Raw genomic sequence first — 22,106 nt, forward strand, 5'->3', positions numbered from 1 at the left:
ATGAGTTTCTCTATATATCTTTATCTTGAGCTTCTCTCCATGTGTATAATATGTAAATTAGAATCATGTTTCTGGTGAAAGTGGTATAGCTATAGGTAATTGTACATTGCAAACATTTAGCAAGAGCCTTCTGCAACTGAAGGCTTCTGAGGGAGAAATGCAGAAATTGAAGTATGCAATTTCCCCTTTTCCCATGAAAAATTATTCTATTTTTTTTCTAGTTAGAAGAGAGTCCTCATGTAGAGTTTTAACCTTGTGATTTGAGTTAGCCTGCAGGAACTCTTCATTTCAGCATTTCTTGTTGTTACTTTTGGCATTCTGTGTTGGGCTGTTCTTCATTGTGCAAGATCATTTTGTGCATTAGAGGACAATTAGAAAACTTGGCCCCTGGTTAATAAATATCCTCAGCTTCTTGCCCATATTTACCTGTATTTACTTTTATCTACATTTATCCATGTCGCTTCTTCCCCCTTGGTACAAGGAGGAGGTGTTCCACATCCTCTGGAAAGCCAGTTTCTCCTCCTATTTTCCAAATGTATTCTTTATAGCCTTCACAGGCTATGGTTTTACTGATTATCTTTTCTCTCTTCTGTGTCTTAAAATTCTCATCTTTTAGCTCCTTTCTGTTATCATTGCTGTTAAAAATGCTCAGTGAACAAATGTATTGTTCACTCAGTTGTGTGGGAAGGATGTGGTGATGAGACACACGTGATCTGCGCATCATAGTGCTCACAGTTTAGTGGGAAAGAAACAAGCATTTCTTCCATTCATACAGCACCATCACCCCTCTCACTCCACAGCTAGTTGCCACCTTCTTTCTCTCTTCCCTTTCAGTGCCAAAGCTCTTAGAATTGCCCTTCTTCACTTTCATTTCTGTATCTTTCACTTTATCTTTAAATTTGCCATCTAGCTTCTTTCCTCATTCCTACTGAATTTCTCTTGCAAAGCTACCAGCAACCTCTTCCCTTTGTTAAATCCAGTATATAAGCTTGAATTCTGATCTTATATCAATCTCTCAGCAGCATTTGAGTCTCTTGGTCACTCCATACTTCCCTCTGAGATATTCACTTCTGGCACATTACTCAGTTCTAGTTTTTGTGTTTTTTGGCTCGTTTGAATGCCCCTTCTTAGATTCCTCCCGATTGTTCTTCCTATCTTTGTTCCTTAAATGGGGGTTTTTATTCTGGGTCCTGAGTAGGACATTTCCTCTTTTTATTGTGCTAACTTGCCCTGGACAATCTTACTTTTTTTCATAGCATTAATTGCCACCTTTTCTTTCTTTTATTATTATTATTATTATTATTTGAGGCACGGTCTTGTTCTGTCACCCAGGCTAGAGTGCGGTGGCACAGTCACGGCTCACTGCAACCTCAACCTCCTGGGCTGAAGTGCTCCTCCCTCCCACGTCAGCTGCTTGAATAGGTGGGACTATAGATGTGTGCCACCACACCTGCCTACTTTTTATCTTTTGTAGAGACGGGGGTTTCACTGTGTTGCCCAGACTGGTTTCAAACTCCTGGGCTCAAGCAGTCCTTCTCCTTGGCCTCCCGAAATGCTGGGATTACAGATGTGAGCCACTGCGCGCAGCCCTTCCGTATACTCTAAATCATCTCTAGATTACTTATAATACCTAATACAATGTAAATGCTATGTAAATAGTTGTCCCACTGTGTTTTAAAATTTGCAGTAGTTTTATTTTTCCTTCTTTCCTTCCTTCCTTCTTTCCTTTCTTCCTTCCTTTTTTTTTTTTTTTTTTTTTTTCTGAGTATTTTCCATCTGTGGTTGGTTTAATCTGTGGATACAGAACCCAAGGATATAGAGGGCCAAGTGCATGTTTAGCAGACCATCTAAGGAAGTGGCAGGACACGTCTTGTTGCTATCCTGGAGAAGAGCAAAGCATATTAGGCAGAAAGAATAACAAGTGCAAGATTGTTGGTTGAGATTGAAGTGTACCTGATACTGAATAAACACCAAGGAAGCATGTGATTGGAATCATCAAGAGAGAGACAATTTAGAGATAAGGGAAAAAAAAAGGTAATGGTATAGTAGGGAGCTTAGATTTTTAGGGCCTTAAAGGCCATTTTAGTGTTAGGTAAATGCCTCCTTCCTACACTGGAGTGCAAGCTTCTGATGGCAGGGATGCTGCTCTCTTTATTACTGTATCACATGCGCATGGTGCCTAGCATATTGTCAGTGCTTAGTCAGTGCTCACTAAGTATTTGTTGAATAAATAATATTCTAGGAGGTACATTTTATACATAATACCTATTTAATACACATTGTCTGCCATTTAGTACATATTGATTAGTCACATTTATTAAATACCAAAAGAAACCAAAAACCAAGAGAAAAAAAAAAAGACAATAGAAACAGATCCACATATGCTTTAGATATTTGGAATTGGCTGAGATAACTACGATTTATATGTTAAAGAAATCCGAGGAAAATATGGAGAAAATAGATAAGTATATAAAGAATTTCATCCAGGCGCGGTGGCTCACGCCTGTAATCCCAGCACTTTGGGAGGCCGAGGTGGGCAGGTCACCTGAGGTCAGGAGTTTGAGATCAGCCTGGTCAACATGGCAAAACCCTGTCTCTACTGAAAATACAAAAATTATTCGAGTGTTGTGGCAGGTGCCTGTAATCCCAGCTACTCTGGAGGCTGAGGCCTGAGAATCGCTTGAACCTGGGAGGTGGAGGTTGCACTGAGCCAAGATCACACCATTGCACTCCAGCCTGGGCAAGAAGAGTAGAAGTCTGTCTCAAAAAAGAAAAGAAAAGAAAAGAATTTCACAAGAGAATTTGAGTCTATTTTAAAAATTAAATACAAGACTGGGCGCAGTGGCTTATGCCTTTAATCCCAGCACTTTGGGAGGCCGAGGCGGGTGGATCATGAGGTCAGGAGTTCAAGACCAGCCTGGCCAGCATGATGAAACCCCGTCTCTACTAAAAATACAAAAATTAGCCAGACATGGTAGTGCGTGCCTGTAATCCCAGCCACTCGGGAGGCTGAGTAGGAGAGTCGCTTGACCCCAGGAGGTGGAGGTTGCAGTGAGCCAAGATCGTGCCACTGCACTCCAGCCTGGGTGACAGAGCGAGACTCTGTCTCAAAAAAAAAAAAAAGAAATTCTTTAACTGCAAATATGTGAAAATAAGGACTTTAGATAGACTTAACATTGGACTCAACCAAGCAAAATATAAATATAGTATCCATGTTATAGCATGTATCAGATTTTTTTTCTTTTTTTGTGGCTGAGTGATAGTCTATTGTATGAGTATACCACTTTAAAAAAATCCACCTGAGGTCAGGAGTTCGAGATCAGCCTGGCGAACATGGCGAAAACCCGTCTCTACTAAAAATACAAAAAAAATTAGCCGGGCATGGTGGCAGGCGCCTGTAATCTCAGCTACTTGGGAGGCTAAGGCAGGAGAATCGCTAGAACACTGGGGGCAGAGGTTGCAGTGAGCTGAGATGGCGCCACTGCACTCCAGCCTGGGCAACAGAATAAGACTCTGTCTCAAAAAAAAAAAATTCCATTCATTGGTTGAAAGACATTTGGGTTGCATTTTCACCATTGCAATTAGTATAGCTACAAACATTTGTATGCAAGTATTTGCTTATATATTTGTTTGTTTGTTTTGAGATGGAGTTTCACTCTTGTTGCCCAGGCTGGAGTGTAGTGGCGTGTTCTTGACTCACTGCAACCTCTGCCAAGTTCAAGTGATTCTCCTGCCTCAGCCTCCCAAGTAGCTGGAATTAGAGGCACCCACCACCATGTCTATGTCTGGCTAATTTTTTTTTTTGTATTTAGTAGAGACAGGGTTTCACCATGTTAGTCAGGCTGGTCTCAAACTCCTGACCTCAGGTTATCCACCCACCTTGGCCTCCCAAAGTGCTGGGATTACAGGTGTGTGCCACTGCACCCAGCCATATGTCTGTTTTTAAGTTATTTGGGGTATGTACCCAGGAGTGGAATTCCTGGGTCATGTGGTAATTCTATGTTTATCTTTTTGAGAAACTGTCAGGCATCCAAACCTTTATCTACTCCCTTCCTCTTGTATAATCCACTCCTCTTCAATTTGAGTAGAACCTGTGAATTGCTTCTCTAATTAATAGAATATGGCAAAGGTGATGTCATGTTACTCCCTTAATTAGGTTGCATTATATGGCAAAAGTGATGGGATGTCACTGCATTCAATCACATTATGTGGCAAAGTGGTTGGGTGTCACTCCTGTGATTATGTTTCATTATATAATACTTGATCTTAACAGACTAGAGAACAAGACTCGTTTTGCTGGCTTGATAAAGTAAGCAGCCATATTGAGGAAGCCTGCTTGGCAGTGGATGGTGGGCAGATTCTAAGAATCTATGTAAGGGCAATCTCTACCCAAGAGCCAGCAAAAGGCTGGAGTCCTTCCTCACGCAGCTACAAGGACATAATTCTGCCAACTACCTGAATGAGCTTGGCAGCAAATTTCTCCCCGTTTGAGTCTCCAGTGACAATGTAGCCTGGTTCACTCCCTGATTGCAGCCTTGCAAACCCCTGAGCAGTGTATGATAAAATTATTATTATTATTTCCTTATGAGGTATTTTCCTCTTTACCTTTTTGTTTTAGACATTTGTGTGAATTTGGGTAGGGGTTTGGATGTGTCATTATGAACCTTGATCTACTCAGCCTGAATATTTCTACCAGTATAATTATATATTTTTTTTGACAAGGAATCTTGCCTTTTTTGTATCTTCAATTTGTACTTGATTTATTCACAAGAATACTAATGCGTCACTGTCCAAATTATTTCTGGCTTGATGATGAATGGTGGAGTCCTCAAGGGTTCAAGGACGAGACCATCAGGAGAGCATTTGATACGGAAATTCTGTTTACATAGGAGATTTTTCCTTATGAAATTAATGGATGTAGTATCTCATAGGAAGGGAATGTTTCTTGGCTAAAGGTCCAAAGGTGACCGTTGTGTGCTGGGACGTGGGAAATGTGACAGTTATTATCGATATCTATCAACCGAGTAGTTTGTTGATTCCGAGGGAGAGCTTGTGGAACAATGGCAGGAATTAAGGTAAATATTGTGCCACCCATATCAATAAATTTTTTACTTGTTTCTCCACTAATAATTAGTGAAAATTCTTCTTGTGAGTTGAAGAGTAAAAGGAGAAATGGGTGCTTGATTTGCTGTTAGAACGTTGCCTACTATCATTTTTTCCCCCATTCTCTTGAATAAAACAACAATTATTTTTCCATTGTAATTTCTTCTTACAATGTCTCAGGTGTCTTTATCAAAAGACTGGTGTTTAATTTTTGGAGTGGGAGCATCTAGTTTTATCTTCAAGTGTGTCATCTTATTCTGGGTCTTATACTGCCTTTGTTTTCAGGCTCTTTTGAATGTGTAATATGGAGTTGTGTTGTTTGACTGTGGTGCCTTCCCAGACAATTTTTGCTTGTTTATAACATTTTCTGTTTCTGGCCTAAGGCTGCTCACAAGAAGTGAGGAAGGAGCTGGGGTCACAATTACTTCAGGGCTTACTCCTGAATGCTAACTGAAGGTAGTAAGAACCCACCCTGGAAGTCTCCGAGGGGCTTATCCTTCCTCTGCCAGCACAACTGGATTAGAGTTACCTGTTTTCACAGGAAGGATTTTGGTGATAGCCTTCAAAAGACCTTGTCCAATATCTACAGTTTCTTTTTTTTCTTTTTTCTTTTTTTTTGAGACGGAGTCTCTTTCTGTCACCCAGGCTGGAGTGCAGTGGTGCAGTCTTGGCTCACTGCAACCTCTACTTCCCAGGTTGAAGTGGTTCTCCTGCCCCAGCCTCCCAAGTAGCTGGGACCACAGGTGTGCACCACCATGCCTGGCTACTTTTTTTTTTGTATTTCTAGTAGAGACTGTATTTCACCATGTTGGCCAGGTCTTGAACTCCTGACCTCAAGTGATCCACCTGCCTTGGCCTCCCAAAGTGTTGGGATTACAGGCGTGTGCCACCACACCCAGTCATTCAGTTTTTCTAAACCCCACTGGCTTTCTGTGCGTTTGGGGTCTGAAGTCACTCAGGATATTTCTCATTTCCCCTTTCTAATAGGTCTTCCTATTTCCCTCTCCCTGTTCCCCACTTTGTAACTATCCTTGGTGAAATGATGCCCTTTAGAAAGAGAAGACGGTGAATTTCCATTACATATTTAATGCATTTAAAGAGCAGAAGTCTGACTCTGAGAGACCACAGACTTAGTCTGAGCCAAACTCATGGGAGTCTCCTAATGGCATATTGAATATGTTGTTTGTGCACCTCATGAATTGGGCTCACAACCTAATCGTTGGCCGTCTCTAACTGTAAACCTGACAGTGCCTTGTCGGTTTAAGATTTGGAAAGACTCTATCTCCTAGGCCCAGACTTCCATGGACAAAGCAAGTCAAGACAGAGGAAAATACCCCAGGTTCCCAGGTAAATTGTGTTCTATTGGGATGGTGATCTGCTGAAACCTTCTGAACTCACTGGCTTCTAGAGTCAACATGAAGATGGGCTTATGAAACCTGTGCCTGTCTTCTTTCAGGTGAACTTTGACTTACGGACTTAGAACAAAAAATGTTGAGGACATTATGTTAGTAGTATGGGAGGTTTCTTCCAATATTAAACATTTTCAAATGTGATCAGAAATTCAGCGGGTCTTTATTCCTACAGTTCTTGAAAAGGAAATTGGAGCTCTACCCAGTGTGAGACTCATCTCACCATTGTGGGTGGGGAGACCCCCGCGGGGGTCGCTCAGTGGGCCTCAGAGAAGCATGCAGATGCCAAGTCTAGGATCTTGAACTGTGGCTTTTAGTGGGCCTGGAACGTGTCTCTGTGGGTAATACACGTGGTTTTGCTTGTTCAACAGGTTATTTTGGTTATCTTCTTAGGAGGCTGCATCTGAATTTGCAGCCTCTGTTCTAGTAAATTTGGAAAATATGGAAAGGTAGAAAGGAGAAAAGAAATCTCATCTTCTCAGTTTTTTTCCTTGTATGCATTAGATGATTTGTAACATCCTATTACATTCTCAAATCATGATTGATTCTCATTGTCTGCACTAATGATTGTTTCTGAATTTGTGACGCCACAACTGAACCTGCAGGTTATAGTTTTCAGATAAGCATTTAAAAATAATTTTAAAGGAATGTTCTTTTGTTACCCTGGGAAATATTTTTCTTTTTTTGAGATGGAGTCTCTCCCTGGAGTGCAGTGGTGTGATCTCAGCTCACTGCAACTTGTGCGTGCCGGGTTCAAGCAATTCTCCTGTCTCAGCCTCCCGAGTAACTGGGATTACAGGCATGCACCACCATGTCCAGCTGATTTTTCATTTCGTTTCATTTCAGAGATGGGGTTTCACCATGTTGGCCAGGCTGGTTTCAACCTCCTGACCTCAAGTGATCCACCTGCCTCGGCCCCCAGAGTGCTAGGATTGTAGGTGTCCAGGTGTGAGCCACTGCGCCTGGTGGAAATAATTTTTTTGAGACAGACTGTCACTCTGTTGCCCAGGCTGGAGTACAGTGGCACAGTCTCGGCTCACTCCATCCCCGCCCCCCTGGGTTCAAGTGATTCTTGTGCCTCCATCTCCGGAGTAGCTGGGATTACGGACATGCGCCACCATACCCGGCTAATTTTTGTATTTTTAGTAATTAGTAATTTTTTAGTAATTTTTGTATTTTTAGTAGAGATGAGGTTTCGCCATGTTGGCCAGGCTGGTCTTGAACTCCTGGGCTTGGGTGATCCGCCCTCCTCAGCCTCCCAAAGTGCTGGGATTAGAGGTGTGAGCCGCCATGCCCGACCGGAAATAATTTTTAATACTAATTTTATTTTTAGTTTGTTTTTATTTCTAATACAAGAGGCTGTACATATTTTTCTTTTATATTTGGCTATTAGTTTAGGTTTCTGGTATAGTGACTCCACATTCACTTGGAGCTACACTGTTCACATTTAACATTTATTATTTTAGAGTCATTGAGTATAAGATTACTTTTGAGGATATCTATGCAGATAGAAGTTTGCTGATGGAAATTAATAGTACCGAATTTTGGAATATCTTGTGTTTTTAGCAACTGTGTTAGCAACAGTTTTTCATTGGCAGAGTGCATATGCCAATTATAGGTAATTCTATCTTTTAAAAAATGTTTAGTGTTTTTAAAATTAGTCTACAGTATTTTTAAGACTAAATTATTTTCCTTGGTGACTATAGTCTACTTTTTTTGCCCAAGTAGTTTCCACCAGTTATGATGCAATTTTAGTTTGTTACATTTCTCCTTCAAACCTCTGTTCCTTTCTTATTTGAACATTTAGGATGTTACATGGAGACAGTTTACCCATACTCCTTTAAAGCACTGTGTGCAGTACTTCAGTGGTCTTCTGCATCTGTTTTCTTTATGGCTTATTAATCTGTCCTTGAATCATCCTTTTCCTTAGAGAGAAATTAATGTTTTAAAATGTAATTCTGAAGTAATCATTTGGTTCAAGTATTTCCCTTTAACAAATTTCGTTTTATGCAACATTTCATTACCTTGATCTCAGGAACTTGAGAGCAGAGTGAAAGGCATGCACATAAAGATACTGGAGACAGGAATTGGGATCCCAGCTCTTTTTTTTTTTTTTAAGGCAATGAATAACATGCCACAGATCCTGATTTCAAAGAGCTTAAAGCCTTCTTCGGGAGGACTGCAAGTATTGAGGCAATTGACTACGTTTTGATAATGCTAAGCTCAAGGTGCAGGGGCCCATGTAGGATGGGCATGTAACCTAGTTTTAGGGTATCATTGCAGATTTTCCACTGGAAATAATAGCTAAGTAAAACCTGAAATCTGAGTAGTAGTGAGTTAGCTGAAAAGTGAGATTGATGATGGACACAGCTCTAATGTCAGTGAAAACATCTTATTGCAAAAGCCTGGAGGTGAGAGACAGTGAGAACTCTGGAAAACTGCAGATTTGTGGTATGAGGGGCAGTGGTTAGAAAGGGAGCTAGAGAGAAAGTTAGGATCCAGATATGTGTGGGCTTTAATGTGATGCAACTTATTTCTTGTGGTTTTGGGAGCCTCTGAATAATTTCATGCAGAAGAGTTAACATGACAGAAATGTGGCATTAGAAAACTCATTTTGGTTTGTTGTGTGGAAAATAGATTGGAGCAGAGCAAAACTTGAAGTTGGTAAACAAATTAGGATCCTCTTCTAATCCAGGATAGAAACGGCAGACCCCTAAAATAAAGTATTGTATGCAACAAAGTAGATGGTGTTGAGGAAGACGGTGTAAATGGAATCCATGGGTTTATGTGATCTGTTCAACGTCAGGTATGAAGCGGAGGGAAGGATCATTGATGATTATTTTACTGCATTTGGTTGTAATACCTATCAGCACACCAGTTTCGGAAGAAATTCATTTAATGTCTTGTAGTTCTAATTGTTCGTTAAGAGGAAATAGGCCGGGCGCGGTGGCTCACGCCTGTAATCCCAGCACTTTGGGAGGCCGAGGTGGGCGGATTACGGGGTCAGGAGATCGAGACCATCCTGGCTAACACAGTGAAACCCCATCTCTACTAAAAATGCAAAAAAAATTAGCCGGGCGTGGTGGCAGGTGCTTGTAGTCCCAGCTACTCGGGAGGCTGAGGCAGGAGAATGGCGTGAACCCAGGAGGCGGAGCTTGCAGTGAGCAGAGATCACGCCACTTCTCTCCAGCCTGGGCAACACAGCGAGACTCCATCTGGAAAAAAAAAAAACAAAACAAAACAGAGAGGAAATAGTAATACCCATTTACACCACAGAACAGAGTATGGTCATGTATTTGAATGAGTTTTGTAAATTAGGCAGTGTAGATTTAAAATAGTAATTTTTTTTTTTATCACCGAATTAGCCAGATTTTAAAAACTGTACTCTTGCTTTAGCAGAAGGAGGCCAATAACTAAAAAAGCTAGTGTGAAGGAACTCATTTAAAAAAGACCCCGAAAACAAAAACCAAAAATTGGAGACAAGCTGTGTCTTAGCAGTTAGAAAGTGTAACATTAAACATTAGTGTATTTGTCCCTGCTAAACCAAGAATAATTTATTTTCCTGATGAAGTCTCAAAGGCTTTATATTTTGGAAAAAAAGACTCAATTGTTTTTACTATGCTGTTTTTACAATGATAGAAAAGTATACTAAATTTTAGAAAGCTTTTTTTTCTTTGAGATGGAGAGTGTCACTCAGTCACCCAGGCTGGAGTGTAGTGGTGCGATCTTGGCTCACTGAAAACCACCACCTTTTGGTTTCAGGTGATTCTTGTGCCTCAGCCTCTCAAGTAGCTGGGTTTACAGGTGTGGACCACCACATCTGTCTAATTTTTGTGTTTTTAGTAGAGACAGGGTTTTGCCATATTGCCCAGGCTGGTCTGGAACTCCTGGCCTCAAGTGATCCGCCCCCCATGGCCTCCCAAAGTGCTGGAATTGTAGGCGTGAGCCACTGTGCCTGGCCGAAAGATTTGAAAGTATATTAAAACAGAAAGAATTTTCTGCCTCGCTTTGAGTTAACTGGATTATGTGGAAGCCAGAAAGCCATTCCTGAGCCCAGGATTGTTAAAAAGTTTCTGCTTTACTTTATATATGAATGCAGAATAGTTTGAGGACAGCTTTTAGGGTGCAGCTATAGCTCTTACCTATAGTGTCTTGAAACAAATGATTTTTTTTTTTTTTATAAACAGTCACTGATTCCCTTCTAGAACCAGCTGAGGAAAGTAAACTCCTAAGTGGTTTTCATATGAATGGGTAGCAGGATTCTCATCCACAGAGTAGAAAATTAAGGGTCGGTAAGTAGGCAGTAGCAAGTGAGAAAGATGTCTGAATCGTGCATGGCGGTCGGTGTTGACACTAATACCACTATAAAAATGTGTGGGTGTTTAGCATCTGGGAAGAATGATTCGAATTTGCCTGTCTTTGTTGTAGTGTTTTCTGCGCCTCCCTGTGTTTTGCCCTGTTCACCAGCAATACCGAGTTGGTAGATCGTCTGATCCAGTGCATTATGAGAGAGGAAGTACATGTTTTTTCCAGTATTGGAGTGCCAGGATTAGTTCTTTGTTATCTAGGTTCAGAAGATGAGTAATGACACAGGATATAACAACTAAGGCCAGGCAGGGAAGGTACCAACATGGTAGTTTGGGGTGGCAGGCTGCCCATTTTCTCACAGTTACTAACCTTAATTGAGTACCTGCTGTGGGCCAGGTATTGTTCTAATGTGTTTCAGCCTTGACTAATTTCATCTTCTTAATAACTATCTATGAGATAGATATTGTTATTATGTCTATGTATAGTATGTCTATGTCATAGTATCTATCTATGAGATAGATACTGTTATTATGTCCATTTTACAGATGAGGAAACCAAATACCAGAGAGGCACTCTAGTAACTCAGTCATAGCCACAGAAGCAGTATTGGAGCCCAAGCCTTCTGGCATAGTGCTTGTGCTCTTTTTTTTTTGAGACAAAGTCTTGCTCTGTCGCCCATACTGGAGCGCACTATCACTGTCTTGCCTCACTGCAGCCTCTGCCTCCTGAGTAGCTGGGGTTACAGGCATGCGCCACCACGCCTGGCTAATTTTTTTGTTTTCTTAGTAGATACAGGGTTTCACCATATTGGCCAGGCTGGTCTCGAATTCCTGACCTCGGGTGATCTGCCCACCTCTGCCTCCCAAAGTGCTGGGATTACAGGCGTGAGCCGTCGTGCCAGGCCAACGCCTGAGCTTTTAACTACTAGGCTTGGTTGTCCCGTAGGCCATGTTCTAGGTATTAACAAATAAATGCTTGCAGAAAAGGCACCAGATTTTTGTTAGCTCTTTTCACGTTTTTTCTGGTTGGTTTTTCCTACTATTTAGTTGGTTTTTGTAGCATCGTCCACACTCCTATCATAGTCACAGTAAAATAGGACTTTTTACTGTTATTATTCTTGGGTTGGATAATAGAGCCCACTTAATGTGAGTTGTTTTGTAATAGAGGAATAAGAGGAATAAAAGAAATGGGTACTGGTTCGCTTGGTTTCTTTCCCTTTTCTCCATTTCTTAAGCTGTTCTTTTGGCATTATATTCCTAGTACTTTCCTGTAACTCTTTCTCCATTGGTGCTCAAAAGAGTTAAGTAGCTTCAGAACCTGAGTGTGCCTTCCCTCAGGACAAGCTGGGATTACAGAAAGAATGGACCACGGGGATGTTTATCACTTAGAAGAATAGAATAAAATGGTATCATTGGACTTTTCTTTTTTTCCTACCTCCTGATTGGAAACCATAAGGAATACGATCATCTGAGCATTTTTGCTGATGTATTTTTAATTTTTGTGTGTGCTTTTCTTTGTTTTCTCAATTGTATTACTTGTGATATGAAAATAAAACTATTCTAAACACTCAAATGAAAATTTTTAAGGAAAAATGAATAGCATCAAATTTGTTTTATCACTTCTGCTGAAAGTTTTATATTTGACTTGTTTTTCTTTTTTTTTTCCCCCAGACAGGGTCTTGCTTTGTCACCAAGGCTGGAGTGCAGCGGCGCCATCTCAGCTCACTGCAACTTCTGCCTCCCAGGTTCAATCAGTTCCCCTGCCTCAGCCCCCACAGTAGCTGGAATTACAGGTGCGTGCCACCACGCCTGGCTAATTTTTGTATTTTTAGTAAAGACAGGGTTTCACCATGTTGGCCAGGCTGGTCTTGAATTCCTGACCTTGTGATCTGCCCGCCTCGGCCTCCCAGTGTTGGGATTACAGGTGTGAGCCACCACGCCTGGCATATTTGACTTTTCTTCCATTTTGGGGACGATTATTATGTAATGTGTCAGAAATTTTCTTTTAATAAATTATAGGATGTTATTGAACATTACGTTAATAGAATCTATTGTTCTAAGCCCTTTCATATTTTCATGTTTTGTGTGTCATGTAATTTATAGATGTGAGAGCTGTCTTAAGAATATTCTAGGCTGGGCGCGGTGGCTCAAGCCTGTAATCCCAGCACTTTGGGAGGCCGAGACGGGCGGATCACGAGGTCAGGAGATCGAGACCATCCTGGCGAACACGGTGAAACCCCATCTCTACTAAAAAAAAAAATAAATAAAAAAAAATAGCCGGGCGAGGTGGCGGGCGCCTGTAGTCCCAGCTACTCGGGAGGCTGAGGCAGGAGAATGGCGTAAACCCGGGAGGCGGAGCTTGCAGTGAGCTGAGATCCGGCCACTGCACTCCAGCCCGGGCTACAGAGCGAGACTCCGCCTCAAAAAAAAAAAAAAAAAAAAAAAAAAAGAATATTCTAGGCTGGGCGCGGTGGCTCAAGCCTGTAATCCCAGCACTTTGGGAGGCCGAGACGGGCGGATCACGAGGTGGGGACATCGAGACCATCCTGGCTAACGTGGTGAAACCCCATCTCTACAAAAAAAAACAAAAAAAACAAAAAAAAAAAAACTAGCCAGGCAAGGTGGCAGGCGCCTGTAGTCCCAGCTACTTGGGAGGCTGAGTCAGGAGAATGATGTAAACCCTGGAGGCAGAGCTTGCAGTGAGCTGAGATCCGGCCACTGCACTCCAGCCTGGGCGACAGAGCAAGACTCTGTCTCAAAAAAAAAAAAAAAAAAAGGAATATTCTAAAGAGTGTTAAGCATAATCAACTCCACTTTTTCTTCAAATATTACCAAGCTGTATTTGTGAAGAGATAATGTTGTTTTGTTTAAAATATAATTATTTTATATAAATAAAGAACAAAGGCTGGGCGTGGTGGCTCACGCCTGTAATCCTAGCACTTTGGGGGGCTGAGATGGGAGGATCACTTGAGGTCAGGAGTTCAAAACCAGCCTGCCAACATGGTGAAACCCTGTCTCTACTAAAAATACAAAAAAAAATTAGTCATGTGTGGTAGTGGGCACCTGTAATCCCAGCTACTTGGGAGACTGAGGCAGGAGAATCGTTTGAACCCAGGAGGTGGAGGTTGCAATGAGTGGAGATCGCTCCATTGCACTCCAGCCTGGGTGACACAGCGAGACTCTCTGTCTCAAAAAAAAAAAAAAAAAGAAAAGAAAAAAAAACCCACAAAGTATATTTAGTAAAATAAAGTTTAACCTTCTACATTTTTATGAAATAAAGTTTGATATCTGTACATTGAAATGAGCTGCTTTCTATTGTTTTGTATTATAAGTTAAACTTGTGGCTTTTCAATTTGAAAACTTACTGCCATGTAGAATTTGATTTTTTTCCCTAATGCAACACTTTACTTAAAAATTATGGAGTAGAACTATATTTTTTTAGAAGAGCAGGTTTTATGAAACCTAAAATTCAAACTCTGGAAGTTAATGATGTGGTGGAAGAAGTGCTGGACTGAGAATTCCAAGAATATCGGGCTTGGTTTTGCCCAATGCCAACAGTATTTCATTGAGTGCACCTTGTTTTAAACTGAAGCAAAACCGAAATGTAAAAAGTAAAGTAGAGGTTCCTCCTCAAAGACTTTCCTTTGCATCTGATTGGGAATAAATAGTAACTTCTCTTAGAAGCAAAATTTATTCAAAGGCCTGTGCTAACATTCTTAAATATCTGCTAGCTATAATAAAGAAATCAATGTATTTTATGTTCTTAGCTCCCAAAATTTAACCTAAATATTTGCCCTGGCATGCTTATACTGGTCCAAGCAAGCATTAAGTCATAGCCTGTTCCTCTTCCTTATTTGAAGGTGTTTTTACCTTTCTTAGCATTCCACAAGATACTTCTTCCTTCCTTTGTTCTCCTCTGCCTTTGCCTCTTTTAAAAAGTTCTATGTTGCTAGCCAATCAGGACAAATACATAATGTGAGGTCCCGTTCCAGCCAATGGAAACCAGACACAGCAGTGGGGGGGACGCCTCAGGTTATAAATGATCCTGTCTCCATTGTTCAGTGTACTCTCATGGCAGAACTGCTGGCGAGTGTACCCTTTCTGCAGAAAGTACAAATGACCTTGCTGAGGAAATTAAATTTATGTTCAAGTGCTGTTTCTTTACGGCACCAGGGAACAAGCATTTCGAACAGAAGTCTGTCTGGTTCTTGAGTCCCTGCCCTGAACCCCTAGCTTTGGATGTCAGTTAACTCACTTATAAAACTGCTGCTCTGGAGATAAATAGTTCTGTTGGCATTTATGAGATTGTGTCTTATCCTAACAGACTTACTTTTATGGAAGCTGATGCAGATAGTTGTTTATTCATGGAAGAAATAATGTGTTGATTACATGAATTTGCTAAACTCTGGGGATTTAGTAGAGAGTAAGACAGCTAGTTGTTGCCCTCATGAAGGTTAAGTGTGACAAGGGCTGTCATAATTGCAGGTTGTCGTGTATGTGATCACACAGTGATGATACCTAGCCAGGTGTGGGAGGACTGGAAAGGAACCCTAAAGAAAGTGGCAGGCTGGGCGAGGTGGCTCATGGCTGTAATCCCAGCACTTTGGGAGGCCGAGGTGGGCGGATCACCTGAGGTCAGGAGTTCGAGATCAGTCTGTCCAAAACAGTGAAATCCTGTCTCTACTTAAAATACAAAAATTAGCCGGGTGTGGTGGTGTGCGCCTGTAGTCCCAGCTACTTAGGAGGCTGAGGCAAGAGAATTACTTGAACTCGGGAGGCAAAGGTTGCAGTGAGTGGAGATCGTGCCGCTGCACTCCAGCCTGGGTGACAGAGGCTCCATCTCAAAAAAAAAGGAAAGAACGTGGCATTAGCTGAAATTGGAAGCATGCCACCGTGAACTCTGGGAGGAAATGGTTATTTTCCTCTCACCCAGACTACTGCCTCCCAGCCTGACTCTTAGATCCCTCTTGCCTCTCAAAGTGTTCATTTGTTTGTTCATTCATTCAGTTATTCTTCCAACACTATTGATTGAATAACGACTGAGCCAGGCACTGTGCTCGGGATTTTAAATACCTAACTTGAAACAGCTGGACAGGGGTTTCTGTGCTTATGGAGCTTACATTTTAACGGGCTAGGGAGTTGCAGAGGGTGGACAGTGCACAAGATAAGTAAGCAGATGCTATGCCAGAATTCTGCAGCCTGCAACCAGAGCGAGTCCTTCATTTCCTTGCTCTGAGGCTGCAGTTCAGTCTCTTTCATGTGACTGTGAGGCCCTGCTTCCCCTCAGCCTCTCTCTTCAGGTCCCAGACGCTCTGTTTTTCACTACGCTTGTATTTCTTAGGTCTCCTTTCAGTCACCACGCCCGAGAAAATTTTCAGGAATCTATTTTTGGATTAGAGATCTCCTGTTGTCTCATTCCCTCTTTACAACTTCTACATAACACGCACCACGTAATCGTTCCTTAGCTGCTGTGTGGCTGTCTTGAAGGTTTGTCTTTTCTACCAGCCTGTAAATTACCTGTTGGCTAAGATGATGCCTTTCTTGTTCTGTCCTGTGTCTTCAGGGCCCAGAATTGGGCCTGTTGTAATAAGAGCTGGTTTGGTGAAAGGAGGTAAAAGGGGAGAGAGTTCCTGGCTGAGCCTGGCTGAACTGAGAAGGCCGTGCAAGGCTGGGGAGCCTGCCTGGGCCTTGGGCGGCAGGGTAAGGTGCAAGATGAACAGGGGTGGGGCTGAGACTCATGCTTAGGCAGACAGGATCAAGTATTGAAACCAGCCTAGGGAGTTCAACCTTGGTTTTGAGGCTATGGGATGTCATGAAAAGCTTAAGTGGATTTTGGGGACTCCTAGTTTGTTTTGATAACATTAAATATGTTCTCAAAATCATTAACAATTTGGAAAACAACTTCAGACATGGCTGGCTTAATTTTTAAACTATGAAAATATGAAGTATGTAATTATGATTCTTATGGTGAAAAAGTTCAACATGTACGTAAGAGCATACAATTTTAATTTCCCTTATCCTACTACTTTTAATCCTACTTTTTAAATTTAATTTTTTTTTTTTTTTTTTTTAAATGTAGACAAGGTCTTGCAGTGTTGCTCAGGTTGATACAGAACTCCTGGGCTCAAGCGATCTTCCTGCCTGAGCCTCCTGAGTAGCTGGGATTATAGGCCTGAGTTACCATGCCTGGCTGTCTATCCTACTTTTGATCAGTAACTTGGTTTTGGTAGCTGTCCAAAGCATAAACTTTCCTGTGCATTCAAATGTGTATTTCGGTCTTAATGTAGGTAAGGTCATACTCTATGTACTCCAACTTGCTACCCCCGCCCCCAGTATATACTTTATTTTGCTTATTTTTACAGTGTAAGCGTTACTCTCTTAAAACTTAATTATCATTCGTCATTGCCTTGTATAGAACCAAGGCATCTTGGACCACATACCAAATCCCGTAAGGCCTGGCCAGAACAGGGCCATGCTGTCCATGCTCCTTATGTTGTGCTTTGCTGCTGCTTCCTTACTGCATTTCAACTTTAGCTGACTGATATTCTTTCCCTATTAAATTGCTTCCTCATCTAGGATTTTTGTATATGCAGTTCCCTCTGTCTAGTAACTTTTCTGCCTGATCTTTTCATGGTAGCTAGGTGTTTGTATGTATGTGTGTGTGTGTGTGTGTGTGTGTGTGTGTGTGTGTGTGTGTAGTTTTAGAGACAGGGTCTCACTTTATTTCCCAGGCAGGAGTACAGTGGTGCCATCATGGCTCACTGCAGCCCTGACCTCCTGGGCTCATGCAATCCTCCTGCCTCAGCCTCCCAAGTAGCTGGGACTACAGGTCCCACTACCACACCCAGTAATTTTTGTATTTTTTGTAGAGATAGGGATCTTGCCATGTTACCCAGGCTAGTCTCAAACTCCTACCCTCAAGTGATCCTCCCATCTTGGCCTCCCAAAGTGCTGGGATTACAGATGTGAGCCACTGTGCTTGGCCTGGCTAAATGTCTTTATCCTTAGTTTTAAAAGTTCACTCCAGAAGGGCCTTTCTGAGCAGCCTCTCTGAAACAAGTTCTCCCTAGTATTCTTGCCTCAATACTCTTTGTTTCTGTGTAACATTTATTTTGGTTATCAATTGATTGGTTTATTTTCTGTTTCTCTCATTAGTTTGTAATAAGCTCCGTGAGGGCAGAAAATGTATTTCATGTAGTGTTGCTGGGCAGATAGTTATTGAATTAATGTATAAGTGGTTGAATAAGAACATATAGATCAACTGCATTCTTTCTAAAGGCTAATATTTCATCTTACGGATGTACTAGTCCCTTATTGAAGGCTTATTAAATTGTTTTTCAGAATTTTTTTCTTATTAAAACACCACCAACAAATTCAAAATAATGAATTTCTTTGAATGTCTGTGTCCATGCATGTGGGTATGTCTGTAGGATGACTTCCCAGGAGTAAAATTTCAGAACAAAAGATAACATGTCCTCAAACTTTTGATAGATACTGGCAATTTCTTTTAAAAAAGATTATACGATTTTCTACGATACCGGTAATATAAGAAGTATTTAACTTTGTCATCCTGGCCATTATTAGACTTTAATTTGCTGGATGAAAAGTGAGATCTCATTGTTTTAATTTGTGTTTCTGTGATTGTGACCAAGGCTGAGCATAGATATTTTCCTTTGAGAAGTGTTTTTATGTGAAGAGCTTTTAGTTTCATCTTTGGCCCAGTTTTTGGTGATGATTGTTGGTCCTTTTTTAGTTGATTCAGAGTTTGATTAAAATTTTTTTAAACTTATGATGTTATAGGCAACTTTTACAGTGATGTCACTTAGTGTCATTGAATTTGGAGCTTTATAGGGCTTTTTTTTTTTAATCTCTTCAAAAGTAATTTTGTAGAGCCTGATAATGAAACTTTGTTCTGAAAGACCATATTGGAGCTGAATGTATAATATTTAGTAGTTTATTACTGAACCAGTAATAGAGCTTTTAATGTCCAGTGCATAATAGACCCTCAGTAAAGAATTTTTGGATGAATGAATGACAAGTAAAAAGTTAATTTTTAAGGCAGCTTGATTTTATTTGAAAGTTCATTTAGTAGAATTTGATTTTCATAGTAAGAAAACTTAAGCATGCTGTTAAGTTGCAAGATAAGATTGCTTTGTGGCATTCTACAGAAGTATTGGATTTGTGGCAGTGGAATTTTTAGTTTGCCGTGTCAGGTATAGATATGGCTTTATATATCCACACACAGCTATAACATGTATATACAAATAAGTGACAAAATATGACTGATGATTTTTTGAATTACCTTTTAAAATTTGCCTGTTCTCTCAAGTGATGAACTTTTTAGATAGCAGTTTATTTTCTCTCATCACGTTGGAAAGAAATGTTAAAAGTTTTCTTCCAGGTTTATTATAATCCAGTCTTCATCAGCCATCACTCTTCCTGTATTTTGTTCAAGGGGCACTAATTGTTCACATTTGGCAGGTTTAACACTTCCTGACAGAGAGGCTATTAAGGGGAAGTATTCTCCAATAACTGTCACTGGCTGGAACAAAGAACCTTCCAACTCAATGTGTGGAAACCACTAACATTCTTAAATGACCCTTTTCATGGATTTTCATCCCTTTAAGCTAAAATTTGGAGAATGTAGGGTCAGCGAAAACAGCAAGGTGTAATAAAGCAGTAAACCTTGATTTTGGAAGGCATAGGGTGGGAGGTATAGATTTATCTCTGACTTGAAAACAATTGTTATTTGGAAAATCTCATTAGCAGATGTGACTGCTTGGAGTGGAAAAAAAACAAAAAACAAAAAACAACTTAAAACTGATGTCGCTTTCAGGACCGCTTTGAACTTAACAAGCACCTATTTGTGGAGCAGACTGGCTAATGAAAGGAAATTAAATTTTTCTGACAACTTCCCCTGCCAACCTCCTTATTCAGGAGATGTTATTAGGTACTGAAGACCTTTAAGGAAGATTTTTTTTTTTATTAGACGTAAGTGAACCAGTTATAAACATCCCCTTTCTCCCCCCTTTCTTGGAGGATTCTGATATGGTTGCTCTACATTTTAAATGTATTAGTTTAAAAGCTTAAAAAACACTGGGCTTCACTTTAGCATTTTAGTCATTTTCTAAAAATTCAGTCACACCAGCTGTGGTTTCAAAACAATATTGTCAGTTGTTGTCATAGTTTAGTTTGTGTCACTAAATTACACACACACAGACACACGCGCACACACACACACGCACAAAGGAGGCTTAGATTTCAGCACTATCTTTATTGCTATTTGGGGAAATGATTCAGCAGTGTCCTGTGTTGGATGTGTTAGGAGAGGGTTAATGATCAGTGAAATTACTTAGATTCAAGGGAAGTTTTTGTCTTTTCAGCTTCTTAGAGGTAGAAGTGGCATTGGTTAATATTTAGCAATAACTAATCCTTAAATGGATAAACTCTTACCCTTTACTGTTTAGGGAAGCATTTTCTTTCTTTTGCTTTTTGGAGTTTTTTTCTCCAATAGTTGGTTCATTGAAATTAAAGTTTTAATTTATGTAACAAGATACAATTGTAGAGGTAAAATATGTACCTGGTAAAAAGACGAAAGAAACAATAGAACAGAAAAGGTAATGCAGATTGCCAAAGGGATTTTTTGGAACAATTTATAATTCCTGTAGGTACTGGAAATTAACTTTTATATTTCTGGAAAATCGATCAACTACTCCCAAACAATAGAGAATCAACTCCCCCTGCTGACAGAATCTAGGAAAACATGACGCATAATATTGGACAGAAACAAGCTGGCTGCGGACAAGCTTTAATGACCTGATTTATGATTCAGTATTGATTGTAAACATCTAAATTCTGCCATTAAATTCCGGCAACTGCACCAAATCATTGGCAATTCTGGTAGTGCTTCCTGCCAGCTCATTTCAACTGCTTTGAGTTTCTTAATATAATAATGATGAGGTAGAATTTACATTCCACTTATGGTATTAATTTTAAATTTCTCTGAATGAAAAGGGTTAGAAGGTTGTAAAATTGAACATTAAATGAATCGGAGGAGACAGTAGTGCAATATATGACTGCCCTAAAGACATTGTGCAATGCCTCATGGGATTAATGTTGAGTCTCATTTCCTGCTTTTACAGGATGCAGAAGAAGCTGTCAGAATTGCAAGGGAAATTGGTAAGTCCTTAAATTAACTTTGGTAGGGTTTCTGTGTCTTTCAGCAGATATGGTTGAGTCAACAGGTAATAAGTAATTCCCATAGAGCAAATAATACTTTAATAGTTTTAGATTTTGATTACTTGTTGCTCTGGAAGAATTTATCAGTTGAATTACCAAATTCTATTATTAAAGGAGACTTTAAAGAGTAATTTGACCTTAGCTATACATAGCTCTTTTGTAAGATGAAATCACAGGCTAATTCAAAGAAGGAATTGTCTTAAGAATTCTAAAGATTGGATATAAGTTGAACGTCAATTTATATGTACACAGTTGAATGTGGTTTGTTAAAATTAAGAACATTTGGATTAAAATGAAGATACCATATTTGATATAGTTCTTTAAGTTTTTGCCTTTTTCTAAGATGTTAGGTATCAACTTAATCTTGCTAAACAGGAAAGATAAAATAGATGTGGGAAATTAGAACTGAATGTTCTAAATTGGAATAAAAGGTAGACTGGAGGAGTTTTTAATGGCTGTTTTACATGTACTTGTATTTGGGGCAGTGTTTCCCAGCTTTTTAATTTCTTTTCTTTTCTTTTTTTTTTTTTAAGATGGAGTTTTGCTCTTGTTGCCCAGGCTGGAGTGCAATGGCGCGATCTTGGCGCACTGCAACCTCCACCTCCCGGGTTCAAGTGATTCTCCTGCCTCAGCCTCCCTAGTAGCTGGGATTACAGGTGCCCGCCATCACACCCAGCTAATTTTTTGTATTTTTAGTAGAGATGGGGTTTCACTATGTTGGCCAGGCTGGTCTCGAACTCCTGACCGCAGGCGATCCACCTGCCTCAGCCTCCCAAAGTGCTGGGATTACAGATGTGAGCCACCGCGCCCGGCTCGCAACTTTTTAATTTTAAAAATATTCTTGGCGGTCATGAGAACTATTTTTGGTATCTGCTAATTGAGAAAATGTTTAAGGGCATGCTATTGTCATGGATTAACAATATTGTTAAATAACTTTGCAGGTTTAATAATTAAATCAGTAATTGTATATATTTGACAGAAATGTGTACAGAAATGAGAGAAATGAGGCAATGCTTGTAGTCAGGGATCCCAGCATCTTCTCAGCATT

General features: G+C 40.4%; 1 protein-coding gene across 4 annotated transcripts in view; it reads left to right on the plus strand.

Annotated features, from left to right (window-relative positions):
• PCCA (propionyl-CoA carboxylase subunit alpha) overlaps positions 1 to 22,106 on the plus strand; it is a 436,745-nt gene that overhangs the window by 116,993 nt on the left and 297,646 nt on the right. For all 4 annotated transcript variants that reach the window (XM_005586175.4, XM_005586176.4, XM_065533441.2 and 1 more), the window contains exon 8: positions 20,962 to 20,998. In XM_005586175.4, the coding sequence (XP_005586232.3) occupies positions 20,962 to 20,998 (37 nt within the window). The remainder of the gene's footprint in view (positions 1 to 20,961; positions 20,999 to 22,106) is intronic.

The sequence above is a fragment of the Macaca fascicularis genome, chromosome 17, assembly GCF_037993035.2.
Source record: "Macaca fascicularis isolate 582-1 chromosome 17, T2T-MFA8v1.1".
Taxonomy (NCBI): domain Eukaryota; kingdom Metazoa; phylum Chordata; class Mammalia; order Primates; family Cercopithecidae; genus Macaca; species Macaca fascicularis.